Source organism: Quercus suber, unplaced genomic scaffold (assembly GCF_002906115.3).
Source record: "Quercus suber isolate HL8 unplaced genomic scaffold, Cork oak 2.0 scaffold_7, whole genome shotgun sequence".
NCBI classification, from domain to species: domain Eukaryota; kingdom Viridiplantae; phylum Streptophyta; class Magnoliopsida; order Fagales; family Fagaceae; genus Quercus; species Quercus suber.
This window is the reverse complement of record NW_027069473.1, coordinates 1267730-1281518: the sequence shown is the minus strand read 5'-3', so window position 1 is coordinate 1281518 and position 13789 is coordinate 1267730. Positions and strand designations below refer to the sequence as shown.

Genomic DNA, 13789 nt, shown 5'->3' with positions numbered 1-13789 from the left:
TTTTAATATATTTTTCTGATTCTAAAAAAAATTTCATATATCTATTTTGTTAAAATTGTAAACCCAACTAATTACAGTTACTATTTTATCACAAATAATTACAGTTATTTGATGCCCTTGTGTTAATTTAGTTGTAAATGACATTATTATATTCTAAATAGAAATGTTACGTCTACAATATTTTCACAACAAATCTTAGTTAGCAGGTTGTTATGAGTTTTTAATTTTGAATCCATTACTGAAATTAGTTTTTAATTTTGAATCCATTGCTGAAATTACTTTCTAGCTCACTAATAACAGCAAGTAATAATCTGTTACATAGAATTTGTTATAAAAATGATGTGAACATGACACTTCTAGCTCATATTCTAAAAGAAAAATTGTATCATTCTACTTATTGTGGCTTTGACAGTGGCAAATTGATTGTTAAATTATTTCTTTACAACTACCACAATTTTTTTTATTTAACTACTGATTTTGAGTTAGTACTTAGTAGGCTGCCAGGAGAAGTTTATGTATATCATTACATGCATTAGCATCCTTCTTTTTTCCTTTAGTGTGGCATGTGGGATAAAAAAAATCCTCTTATGGCTCTACACGTATTTTTTTTCCTTTCCTTCAAGATGACAATCACAAACGGCTGGCAATAAATATGTTAAATAATTTTACATGAGCGGACTACAAAGTCACGGCTTTTGACTTCTTTGCAGTGTCATTTTGAGTGTTACATAAGTTGCACCATCAAAACGATGCAATTTGATTGTATTTTCTTTTGTGCGTAAGTGACAAAGCTCAAAGCATTTAAAAGATACTACATGCACTGGGGTCTGGAAGCTGACATCAAATCCCTCAGCTTTCTTACAACTGATTCAGAGATCAAGATGATTTCATTAATTTGCTACTATTAATCACATCATGATCCTTCAGAAAAGTGCGGAAAACAAGACCCTCAATTTATTTGAGGATCCATATTCTACACCCCCTTAGTTTGCTAAATAATAAGATAGCCCACAAAAAAATGAACAGGCAAGACAAAACTACTGCTTGTGCCATATTAAGAGTATAATAAATTCACAGATGGAATGGAACACACCACCACTATCCCACAGATAATCATTTAATTTCTTCCAGGGGAAGGGGGGTGAGGTGAGGGAAAAAGAAAATACCTTCATCCCACACTAGACAATACAAATTATTTCAAGTAGAAGCTTTATTAACACTAGCAATCAATACAGGAAACACACATCCCAATAAATCCATAAGCGGTCGTAGGCAACCTGCCATATGCATTGATGTAAATTTTGGATCAGTGACATTTTTTGGGCCTCAATTATGAATTACACTTTGGAAGCAACGTTCAATATCATAAAATTGATGTATATCTGTGCTGTTCTGAATTTGATTTGAGACATTTTGGATCCCAATTATGAATTACAGTTTGGAAGCATGATTCAATATTGTAAAATTTATGTATATCTGCGTTGTTCTGAATTTGATTTGTGCACCATTCACGCTTCAACTTCATTCCCCAATGACCAATGATCAGCAATTCAATCTACAACACATAGCTCAAGATAAATATAATGGAAAAGAAACATGATTAGAAATTAAGAAGTTGAACATGAATAGCAAACGTGTAATGCTTGTATATTTGAGGTTTATGTTAGTAGGGGAGGGGGGAGATCTGAGGATACAAGTATTGGAGGAAATTTTTTTGTAACTGAGCTACATATTATTGATGCCATAGTAATCTTTAGTGGGAAAGCTGATACCCTGGGTTAAATAAGTGGAAGCCAGATAAGGGCATCTAAGATCAAGAGGTTGGAATGGATGACTGAATAGAATGATAATAAATTTCATGGCTAAGATATAAAATTTTGTATCTAACAGTGCATTTTATATTACATCATTTAAAATTTAGAAATATATTGCGATATACACTTTTAGATTTGTAATATTTAATTTAATCCATAAAGGATCCATTTCAAATGGACAGGATCCTTGTTTAGGTAGGATAGCACTCATCTGGTGCACTAGTCAACACTCCACCCATCTCTTTCTTTTTTCTTTTTTTTTCCCAATAGTCAACTGCTGAAGTTTCCTTGGGTTGAGGGGGAATGGGCATATATAGAGATAGATGCAATAACAGAGATGAAAAGCTAAATGCTTCTCTTTATATCACATGCATCTCATTGCCCCATTCTGACAGAATCTGTTTGTACCCAAATTAACTATCTTATAAAAACTAGGATACATAACTTTCTCCAATTCTACCACAAAAATACTTGTCCTAAACATAACTTATTTTTAAGCAGCTAGTGATTCCATTAAAACAAAACCTATCCAAAAAAAAAAAAAATGGTGAAGAAATTACCATAATGATGACCTTGTTATTGAGTGAAATCCTTCACATTCATGATCTGACATCTCAGCACCACCACCTCCGCTAGACGCAACTGCTTTGCTTTCTGAATCTGTAGTCACTTTGCTTAGATCATCTTTAGATGCATCAAGATCTGTTCTTACATCAGAAGTGTTTGACACACAATACTTCTGAAGCCATCTATCAGTTTCCCAGAGTACATGCATGATACTCTCACGTGCAGCATATCCATGGCTCTCATATGGAAGAATCACAAGGCGACAAAGAGCACCATGACCTTTTAAGGCATTGAAAAAACGATCTGACTGCAGGGCATGCAAACACAAATAAGTGGCAAGTGAACAACTAGGTAAAGAAGAAAGGAGCTAGCCACTAAATACTACGTAGCTTCAAGCCCAGCCCATGGAAAAACTAATTTTCAAAAGTGAAACTAATGAGAGGGGTAAGTCTAAATCTATAGGAAGTTGTTTTGACAAGTCATTAGTTAATGGGAACACAGGAAAAAGGTTGACCAAAATGGGAGACATAACAAATTAAACAGGAAAAAAAATTCCTCCTTTACCTGCATTGTTAAAGTTCCAGTATTATTGTCTTCTTCTCCATGGATAAGCAATATTGGCTTCTTAATTTTATTAGCTGACATAAAAGGACTCATCTCTACATAAGTACTTGTTGCCTCCCAAAGAGTTCTGTCTTCATTCTACACCAGTATAACAAAAAGGTCATTAACCATCAAGAGGTAAGATATGACACTAGGGACAATGACTATTGGGAAGAGAGGTAAAGAAAAAAATGAGGGAGAAAGTTAAACTAATGCAAGCAACTGGTTGGTTAAGTACAAAATTATTCCATTATTGTCTTACCTGAAAACCAAAAGGAGTAAGTGTTCTGTTGTAAGCACCAGAGCGAGCAACTCCACAACAGAAAAGATGAGGAGCATGTGCTAGGAGGTTTGCTGTCATGAATGCCCCATAGGAATGTCCCCCAACAGCAATTTTGTTTGGATGGGCCACCTTAACAAGGGCAACATCAGACTACCGTTGAGCCAAAAGTTCACACTCAAGAGATATGCAAACAAAATTTAGATGGAAAAGAACAAAGCAGCTTACTCCACGTCGGATAACTTCCTCAACTGCAGCCTCTGCACTCGCAACCAACTGTTCTACATACCTGGTCAAGGCATTCAGATATAGATCCTGAAACTCTATGTTGCATAGGTTCTTTTGTGAAACTTTCAAATAGCCGAGGAATAAAATCAAATAAACCAAGCCTCATATGAGAGCTTTTTTTCTTTTTGACAAGTCAAGCCTCATATGAAAGCTGAAGAAGTTGAAACTTCACTGTGAAGTGAAGAAAGGAGTAGGGAAGAGAGGGCCCCATGTTACATTTCCTAGTACAATCTGGGGTTCTTTGCAGAAGCATAGATTAATTGAGGATATATACATGGCTAGTAAAAAAAAAAAAAAAAAAAAAAAATTTTGGGAGGGTATCAAACCACAATCATGAAAGAAATTTCATTTCTATTTTTCTGTTTCCACACATTTTTTGGACATCTCAAATGTCATTTACCTACTAGCTTTGTGTCTTCAAGTTTAATACACATTTTCAAGTCCCCGTTGTGGTAAAGTCTTTTCACACCCATTTCACAACTTCCTTTTCACAAACTTGCCATCCTTGTTGGGATATGCACTTCACACACTCTCTTTTTTGGTTAAGAATGGGATGAACTTCCTTATGTCATCAATCATATGAAAATATCTAATATGTGCTTATAGGCATTTTACTTTATCATATGACTAGGATGAAAGTCCCATATCCCTTTTTCTTTTTTTTTTCTTAATAAATAAAAATTCCCATATCCTTGAAACTATCAGTACATTCTTTAAAAAAATTGTAACAAGCTACCTGTCATTTGCCTCCTCATCACCCTCACCAATAATAGGAATCGTTGGTCCACTTAGAATAGCAAACCTGCAAGTATCAAAGCAATTGAAAATTGGTCCATTATGTTCACAGCAAACCATAAGATAGCTGCAATAGGTAGGGGAATAATGATGACATGCCAAAGATTTTAAAAGACAGTATAAACAAACAATGGGAAGAGGTAATTCATGCCTTCTAGCCAGCCAAAGAAGGGCTGATGTAGCACCTATTCCAGGAAATTCATTAGGAGAACCACGAACTTGTCCAGCAGCATCTTTGCTTTTAAATTCACCAGGGTAAGACCAAACCAGACATGGAAGAGGTCCATCTTTTGACGGATCATAGCCTGGTGGCAGGTATAGTGTTGCAGTCATTTGAACCCCATCTTTTCTCTGATACCTGATCATCTCTTTCTGCAATGTTTCCAGCTGTGGGTATGGATGAGGGAAATTCGTAATTTGACATGCTTGCTTATCTGGCCAGCTCAGGATATAGTATTGGGTGTTCTCAGTTTTTGACTCTTTGGAGGTCAGTATTTTCAACTGATCCAGACACAAATCCCCTTTTTCCTGATCAGACATTAAAGCAACAACACTCTCATAATACTTTTCTTTGTCGCTTTGCCATATTCTTTCTTTGCTGCCTGTATTTCTGAAAGAAGTTGGTTTAGGACCATATGGCAGCAATGAGCATTTGGGAAGGAACACACCCGAAAAAGATGATTTGAAACACTTACATGTCAAACAAATCAAGGAATGGAATGTTCCCTTCTGGTGTTGCACCGCTTCCATTCAGTATAATATAATAGCTTTCATCATCATGTCCCTTCTTTATCTTTGCAATCACATAAGTTCCAGCAGGAGTTCTCCGAAACATTGGAGAGCCAGGATCAGAGTACACATCTTCTGATGACCTATCAAATAGGATGCGTGGACTAGAATCTTTAGATCCAGGAGAAATCACCCAGGTTCTTGTTCGCCGCGTTTTGTACCAAGATTCATAAACTAGAGCCAGTGAATCATCACACCAAGAAATACCTCTGTGGTGATAGAAAAGGTCAAATACATTAAAACAAGATTTTAGGTTAAATTCTCCTGCATATTCGCAAACTAAGCTACAAATGGCTTTAAGATGACACATTTTGTGTTTAGCATGCCTGAGAGCAGCTTTGACCATGGACATGAAAGGCAACCATCTCTGACATCTAGTAATATATTGGATTTGGAGAATATTATGAGGTCCAGGAATTTAGGGAATTATATAAGTGTCAAAGGCAAGCAACCAACCATTTACTTATGTACATACAATATTATGCAAATCTTCCAGGCAAGAAGGTTAGAGGCATGGTTATCAAACATTTGTACTAGTTAAGTTCACTAAGCGTGGACCATAATCCAACTCCAGCAGGCATTAGAGCTATCATCAAAGTATCCAGTGCTACATTAATACCTTCTTGAGGTTAGCAAGTCTTATAAGACAAAGTTCTTGGAAAACTTCATTGCCATACAAATAAAAGAAGGTGAAATAATGTCGTACTTCTTCCAAACACATTCAGGTTTAGATGTTAATCAGAACATAATTATGTGTAAGATATTAATCATATAGCTCATATTCATACCCATAACGGAGATCAAGTTGATGTAAGATTGCTGGCTGTTCACCTTCTAGTGGCTCAGCAGGCTCTGTATAAACTATATCACGTGGAGAAACTTCCACTTTCGCATCACCTCCATCTTGTGTCTCTACCCTAAAGACCTCAACAGTCAGAGCAATCCAAGCATTTTTAAATTGTTATATATGTCAACAAGTAATGGAATGTTTACAATGATACAGAACCAATCTCTGTATCGACTCATTCTGCATTATCTTATACAATTCGAAAAAGACACTCCAATTAAAAATTTTATAATTAATAACAGTTTCCAGATATAGTGAGGACCCAGTATAAAATAGCCTACGTCATCCACAGAAAAACATGAGTAGAATCTCAGATATATACCAGTAGAGTGCTGATGGCTTATCTGCTCTCCAATTGATAGAGCGCATCCCTTTCCGCACACTATTGAATGCAATAGGAATGTCCTCAGCAAGGGGCAAATCACAAATTTCCCTAACAAATTGCCCATCACTTGTCCACAAATCTACCTTCTTGGGAAATCTTCCACACGGTACAATGAAAGAGTATGGTCTATGAATTGAACTAATTAAAAGGTACTTTCCATCTGGGGAGGGGTCTAATGATGTATACACAGCTGGTAGGCCAATTTCCTTCACCGTCCCATCTAAAGAAGCCAATACAAGTTGTGTAGTGGCATAGTAGTCAAATAAATCTTCATCATACTCATCTTTAAGCAAATCCTGGAAGGTTCTAACTTGAATAATATTTTTCTGCTCATTGGTCTGTATCTTTGGGCCAGATGGAACCAAAGGTTTCTTTGGTGGGTCTCCACGGGATAAGGGGATGGTGGAAACTAACAGAGTAGAATTATTAACCCAAACAAAATTGTCAAAAACCGCATTCAGACAGATATCGGGTGACTGAAACAAAGGTCTAGCGTTTCCTGTTTCCACATCAGCAACCCACACTCTAAGCTTACTGCTACTGTTTTCTTCCTCTTCAACTCGGATGCTGAATGCTAAATGCCGACCATCTTGTGACCAGGTCACAAAATTGATCTTAGCACCATCAGGGTAGCCATGTAGCTCTTTCTCTGGCCCTAGGGTACCATCAGGCATCAATTGATGAATCCCAATACCAGTGTAGAATGACATCCGACTTCTAGTATTACATTTTCCATCAATACGAATACCAGCCAGTTTTTCCTCCGGTCTTGCTAGTTCTGCCAATGGAGGCAAAGATCTCCGCTTAAGAAATAGTATTTTATCTCTGTGTGGTGAAAATGACAGCGCAGGAAGCGGTGGAGCATCAACAATATCTCTAATCTCCGGTGGAGGAAGACGATATCCAACTCCCAACGTCAAATCATCTAGATAATGTGAATCAAAAATAGAAGTCACTAACTCTCGCAGTACCCCAAATAAAATTTAAAAGCAACATTCCATGCAATGATTATACATATGGGTTGGATTCAAGTTCAAGTTATACCAGGTGTAACTTTTGTCTGCTAAAAAATTTTCTATTAAATGAGTTTTTTTTTTTTTTTTTTAAACAATTCCTACATTGGATATCAAGATGATTAAAGATCAATAACTATCTCATTTATCAAATGCTTAAACTTAAAGTAGTTTTTTGAACTTACATGAGTTTAAGGATCAAATAGTAAGAAAAAAAGTCCGATTGACATGAAATTTTGAGATTTTCAAAACACTAATCTAATATATTAAGTAAGAGTTACACTCAGTATAACTTGAATATAATTCCGCAACTATTAAAACTCAACTTCTTTTTGGATTAAACCACTAAAGCTAAATATACTAACCAGACCAAAGCATGTTTTTCTGTCTAGCATTTCGGAAACACTTCCACACTGCTTTCAAAACCAATTCAAATGAAAACAGTTTCAAATAAAACAAAGTTCCTTTTTCTTTTAATTCAAATCACAAGCTTAAAAACACATGGCACTTGCTTTCAAAAATCGACCTCTGAATCTTTAGCGAAACACAGCAATTTCCGTCCAGGATAGCTAATTACTTACAATTCAACTTCGCATTTCGGAAACACTTCCACCGCTTTCAAAAGCCAATTCGAATAATAAAAATAAAAATTCCTTTTCTCCTAATCTAATTCACAAGCTTTCCGATTCTTTCTCAATACACTACAATTACAATTCAACTATTTTTTAATTGAATCAAACTGTTTTACAGAAACACTTTTCGAAAGCAATTCCAATTTCCAATATAAAAAAATAAAATAAAATAAAATAATTGAAAAAGTGCTTTTAATTTTTAAATTTACCTTCACTTTCAGTTGGAGGAGGAGTAGAAGAAGAAGAAACGGAGCCGTTAGAAGCTCCACCGCTGTCTTCGGCGGCGACGGCGTTGATAGGGACAAGATAACGGAATTTAGAGGCAGACATGGAGGGGGAGTTGAGGGACCTAACGGCGTTAACGGGACGGAGTTTGAGGATAACGGGAGGAGAGAGAGAGAAAAGGGAAGGTGAAGAGCAAGCGGAGACAGAGAGGATAGAGAGACGATGGTAGACTTTTTGAAGGCGCATCATTGACTTGAAATTGATTTTTTTTTTTTTTTTTTTTTAATTTTGGCGCTGTGTAGTACTACTTTTCGGTGGGGTGTTAGAGAGGATAGAGAGACGATGGTAGACTTTTTGAAGGCGCATCATTGACTTGAAATTGATTTTTTTTTTTTTTTTTTTTTAATTTTGGCGCTGTGTAGTACTACTTTTCGGTGTGGTGTAGTACTAGTGTGGTAGTGTATATCCAAGTCCAATTAGATTTAATAAAGTGGAAGGAAGGAATTAGAATCTTTTATCTCTTTTATCAGTTTATGGTCCAGTGAGAAAATAAAAATCTTTGAGTTCCGGGTAAAGTTGTGGTACGAAACTGCATGCCAAAAGATGCTTTTTTTTTTTTTTTCTTTTTTCTTTTTTCTCTTTTTCCCTTTCAATTTTTGATAAAATAGCGTAATTCAAAGACTACTTTTCAAGATGGACGATTTTTTTTTTCTAAAAATGGATCATTTTTACCATCAATGCTATCACAATGTTTCTCTTATTTTGGATTTTTTAATTGGTTAAAAGGAGATCAAGATAATATCATTTTTATATAAACATACTACAAACATTGTTTTTATTAGAAACTAATCATAACAAATTGTATTAACATATAGTAAGAAAATATATTCAACAATTTTATAACTCTAAAATGTTTTGTTTTTTTATTGAATGAATGTGACATAAGATTCCTTAGGTCAATTGTCCTATAATGTTCTCACCTAAACAAGTTTTACTCTAAAGTTAACTTGTGATTGGATTTTTTTTTCCTTCTTAAATAAAAGAGTACAAGGCAAGGAGTTGCTACGAAGTTGCTAGGAAATTATTTATCTTTCTATCTATCTCTCTCATGGATTGATACATATTTTTCATCTAAATAGAGTTTACCCATAAATAAAGGTGTTCATCAATCAATGCAACCAATTTTGGGGAGGGTTTTGGACCATAATGACCTAATATATTTTCTTTAAGAGCAATGCTAGAGATACAAACTTTTTTACAAAAAATTTTTCAAATTGGTGATGTGGTGAGTGGTTATTGATAAATGAAAAAGTGATGTTAATAGTGGGTTTAAATGAAAACCAATAAAAAATTAGTCACATCAACAATTTGTAAAAATATTGTGAAATAGTTTGTGGTTGTAGCATTACTTTTTTATTTTCAAAATTAAATCACAACTACTCTACGTAGGTAAGAATTTCAACAAAACATCATAAACATTTATTATAAAAAGCTACAATCAACCCATCATCGACATTGATTAGATATAAAAAAGGAGAACTCAACAATTTATTTGGGAATGTGATGCAGGGCAATTTCAAGTAGATATATCATAATCCTGCTATAGCTAATTAGTTAGTTAGTTAGATGATTTATTAAGCATTAGTTAATAGAATTTAGATACTAGTCAACCATCTAGAGGCTGCCAATGCCAAACAACTAATATTAGTAGTAGAATGTAAGCTTTTTGTAAATTAGTTTTTTTTTTTTTTTTGACATCCAAAGATAGAAGTATATTAAAGTATGAAAAGTATATTAAAGTATTACACAAACGGCCATGAACTAACATGAATAGTGGCCTACAGCTTCTATGAGGACCCAGGCAAACAAAGAATATAAAAAAAAAAAAAAAAAAAAAAAAAAAAAAAAAAAAAAAAAAAAAAAAAAAAAAAAAAAAAAAAAAAAAATAAACAAAGTATAAGAAGTATAAAAAATGGGTCCTGGAAATGAGAGTCTCAGGTCCATTGCTGGTGTACGAGGTCCTTAATCAGTTTCTGATACTCCTCCATTAGATATGTTGCCTGTTTAAGAATCTCTATAGGATGGGGTTTTGACTTTCTAAAGTGTATCCTATTACGTGCATTCCAAAGTGACCACGCCACCATGGTCCACGTCTCAAACTCCTTCTTGGATAGTCTCTCCATCATTTCCCGTGTGAGAAGAAAGAAGCTTGTCGACAAGGAGTTTGTTTTTGGTATCCTTCCTCATACTAACGCCCAAACATTGCGTGCTAATGGGCATTCCTAGAGGATGTGGGCCGTTGTTTCGTCAGCCTAACCACATGCCGAACAAAGTAGGTCTACTGGTAGCTTCTTATAAAAAGAGGTTAGCCTTAGTTTAGAGGATATAAGAGCAGGGTCGCCAAACAAAGGTCCTGACCTTAGGAGGAACGTTTATGGACCAAATCCTCTTCCATATCTTCTGGTCCATAGTTGCCAAAGAATATTCCCCTGCATGTGGGTGATGGAGCCGAAGCGCCACCTGGTAGGCCGTTTTTATCGAGAACATCTTAGCCTTATTCTCCTTCCAGACCAGCTTGTCCCTCGAGCTCAAATTACCTAGTTTGATCCGTAGAATGTCTTCACTTGTGCCCTTGGCAAACATGGCGTGCACCTACGTCCTATTCCATTCTTTCGTATTGATATTGATAAGGTCAACCACTTTTAAGCTCTGATCAGCCCCTTCCCTGAACATGGGTGGCCTAAGAAGCCACTTATGAGTGTTGATGCTGATCTGTTGTCTGTTACCAACCTGCCATGCTGACCCTTCCCTTGTCATTTCTTGAGCTTGTAGAAGGCTACGACATATGAAGGATGGGTTTGTTCCCAGTTTAGCTTCCATGAAAAAGCATGAGGGGAAGTAATGTGCCTTGTAAACCCGGTAAAACAGCGAATGTGTCTCGTGGATAAGCCTCCACACCTGCTTCACCAACATTGCCAAATTAAAGGCATGGATATCTCTAAACCCCATTCTGCCATTTTTTTTTTTTAGTTACACAATCGTCCCCAGTTAACCCAATGAATTTTCTTCTCATTTTTGGTTTGTCCCCACCAATGCTTAGACAGGGTTGAGTTGATGCCATCACAAATTGTCTTGGGGATTTTGAAAAGGCTCATCAAATACGTGGAAATGGCTTAGGCTACAATTTTAATCAACACCTCCCTCCCTGCTTTGGATATATGCTTCTCCTTCCATCCCATCACCCTTTTTGTTACTATTTCCTGTAACTCTTTAAATATACTTACTTTGGACTTTCCTCCCGCCATTGGTAGTCCCAAATACCTCTTGCATTCTGTCATAATCTGAGCTCCCAAGATACTCTAGATTTCCTCCTTTACTTCTTGCCTGGTGTTTTGGCTAAAGAACAAGAATGTCTTCTGCCGATTAATGGCTTAGCTGGAAGCTCCTTCATATTTGGCCAGTATATCAAGCAGGCGGTGGTACTCCTCCAGTGTGGCTTCATAGAAAAGTAAGCTATCGTCAGCGAAAAGGAGATTTGAGATCTGAACTTTACCCCTACATGACATAATCCCATGCAAGTGGCTTGTTTCTGTTGCTTTTCGCAACATTGAAGATAAACCCTTAGCACATAACAAGAAGAGATAAGGGGAGAGGGGGTCACCTTGTTTAATGCCATGGGTCAGAGTGATAAATCCTTTAGGGTCACCATTGATAAGGACAGAGTAAAAGGCCGTTTGAACCATTTCCGTGGCCATGTCCACCTGTTGTTTAGGGAGCCCTATTCTGAGCATCATCTGCCTAAGGAAACTCCATTCCTCACAGTCATAAGCTTTGCTTATATCTAACTTCACTACCATGTGCCCAATCTTTCCTCTTCATCGGTTCCATATATGATGTAGCATCTCAAAGACCACCGTAGTATTATCGGTGATGAGTCCATTAGGTACGAAGGCACTCGGGTCATCTGATATGACCTTAGGTAGGGTCGTCTTCAGCCGATTTACAATGACTTTGGACACCATCCTTGAAACCACATTCGCCAAATTGATAGGTCAATACTCACTCATGGGCTCAGGCTTGTTTTTCTTTGGCATGAGTACAATGTGTGCCAAGTTCATCTTCTGTAAATATTGTCTAGAGTGTGAAATAGATAAGACGGCAGAAGTGACATCAGGACCGACAATGTGACAGAATTTTTAGAAGAAGTATGGTGACATGCCATTGGGGCCAGAAGACTTTGATGGGTACATTTGAAACAATGCCACCCACACCTCATTCTCAATGTATGGAAGCAGTAACGTGTGTCTCACGTTGTCGGTCACTACCCTGTCCACTGTGTCCAACACTTTAGTCATATGTGTGGATGCCAATGCAGAGAACAGAGCCTTATAGTAATCCACCGCTATCTCTGCTACCTTATCTTCCTCAGTATGCCACACTCCACTCATATCAATTAGGCCTTCAATATGGTTTTTCTGCCTTCGCTGACTTACACGCTGGTGAAAGAATTTGGTGTTCTTATTGCCAGTCAGGAGCCATATCACTCGAGATCGTTGTCTCCAAAAGACCTCCTCCTTGTGTAGGAGCTCATTCACCTCCCTCTTTGTCCGGTTTATCATGTCTAGGTTAATCCCATAGTTGGACGTTACCATTTACTGTAGTTCTTACTGCTTGGCATTTAAGTGATCATGCATGTTACCAAAAGACACTCGACTCCACTTTACCAGGTCCATGCAGCATTTCTTGATCTTTTCAAAAAGGTAATACATTGGGCTTCCAGTCAGTTGGGATCAATTTTACGAAGTTTGTATCTGTTCTTCACACTCGGCATGTATCACCCACTTTTCTTCAAAATATTGAAGCTTCTTCTTTCGCCTGTGCCTTATCTGAGCCATTTCTGTTACCAGGATAATAAAGTCATGTTCCGAGTACAAAGCCATTAGATGTGTAACTTTAGTAGTAGGGAACATATCCCTCCACTTCGGATTCGTGCAAGCTCTATCCAAGCATTCCTCCACAAACGTATTCTCAGACCGCCCATTCCTCCATGTATACCTGTATCCCTAGTAGCTCAAGTCCACTAAATCGCAATGCAATAATGTGCTACAGAACTCCTGCATTGGTCCTAACTGTTTCGGCACCCCACCATTTTTCTCATCAAAAATTAAAGTCTCCAAAGTAAACCCATGGCATGGAGGCCCTCGAATGGAAATGCCTTAGCAGAGCCCAAGTTTCCTTCTTCCTCTGCTCTTCCGGGTGGCCGGATACCCCTGTCAAGCACCACTCCACCTGTAAAGACCACATAATTTTTAAGTCAAAATGATTAAGGGAATAAGTCTGAGTAGCTATTGTAACTTCATCCTTCCATAGTAGGGCTAGCCCCCCACTTCATCTCACGCTTGGTACCGCCAATATGGAACGGTATCCTGACTCATCTTTGATAGGAATCATTTCTTGTATTGACAGTTTAGTTTACATGAGAAACAAAACTGTGGGTCCTTTTGATCTTACCAGGTCGACGAGTACTTGACCTACCTGGCGGTTCCCAAGC

At 37.0% G+C, this 13789-nt stretch overlaps 1 protein-coding gene across 1 annotated transcript; it reads right to left on the bottom strand.

The window, feature by feature from the left end:
• Positions 1 to 1251: 1251 nt before the first annotated feature.
• Positions 1252 to 8502, bottom strand: LOC112007727 (probable glutamyl endopeptidase, chloroplastic). Its single transcript, XM_024040087.2, has 11 exons — positions 8223 to 8502; positions 6306 to 7293; positions 5925 to 6053; positions 5043 to 5345; positions 4499 to 4957; positions 4289 to 4354; positions 3493 to 3553; positions 3247 to 3396; positions 2946 to 3083; positions 2375 to 2688; positions 1252 to 1568 (listed from the first exon to the last, which is right to left on the bottom strand). Exons 1-11 carry the CDS (start codon positions 8485 to 8487, stop codon positions 1556 to 1558), a joined length of 2886 nt encoding a protein of 961 aa, XP_023895855.2. The 5' UTR covers positions 8488 to 8502; the 3' UTR covers positions 1252 to 1555.
• Between the last annotated feature and the right edge of the window lie 5287 nt (positions 8503 to 13789).

Coding starts and splice junctions, on each gene's coding strand:
- LOC112007727 (XM_024040087.2), bottom strand. CDS start 8,487: ATGATGCGCCTTCAAAAAGTCTACCATCGTCTCTCTATCCTCTCTGTC. Junction 3,554..4,288: donor GATGAGGAGGCAAATGACAG/GTAGCTTGTTAC, acceptor TGCCTTGACCAG/GTATGTAGAACAGTTGGTTG. Junction 3,397..3,492: donor AGGAAGTTATCCGACGTGGA/GTAAGCTGCTTT, acceptor GCCCTTGTTAAG/GTGGCCCATCCAAACAAAAT.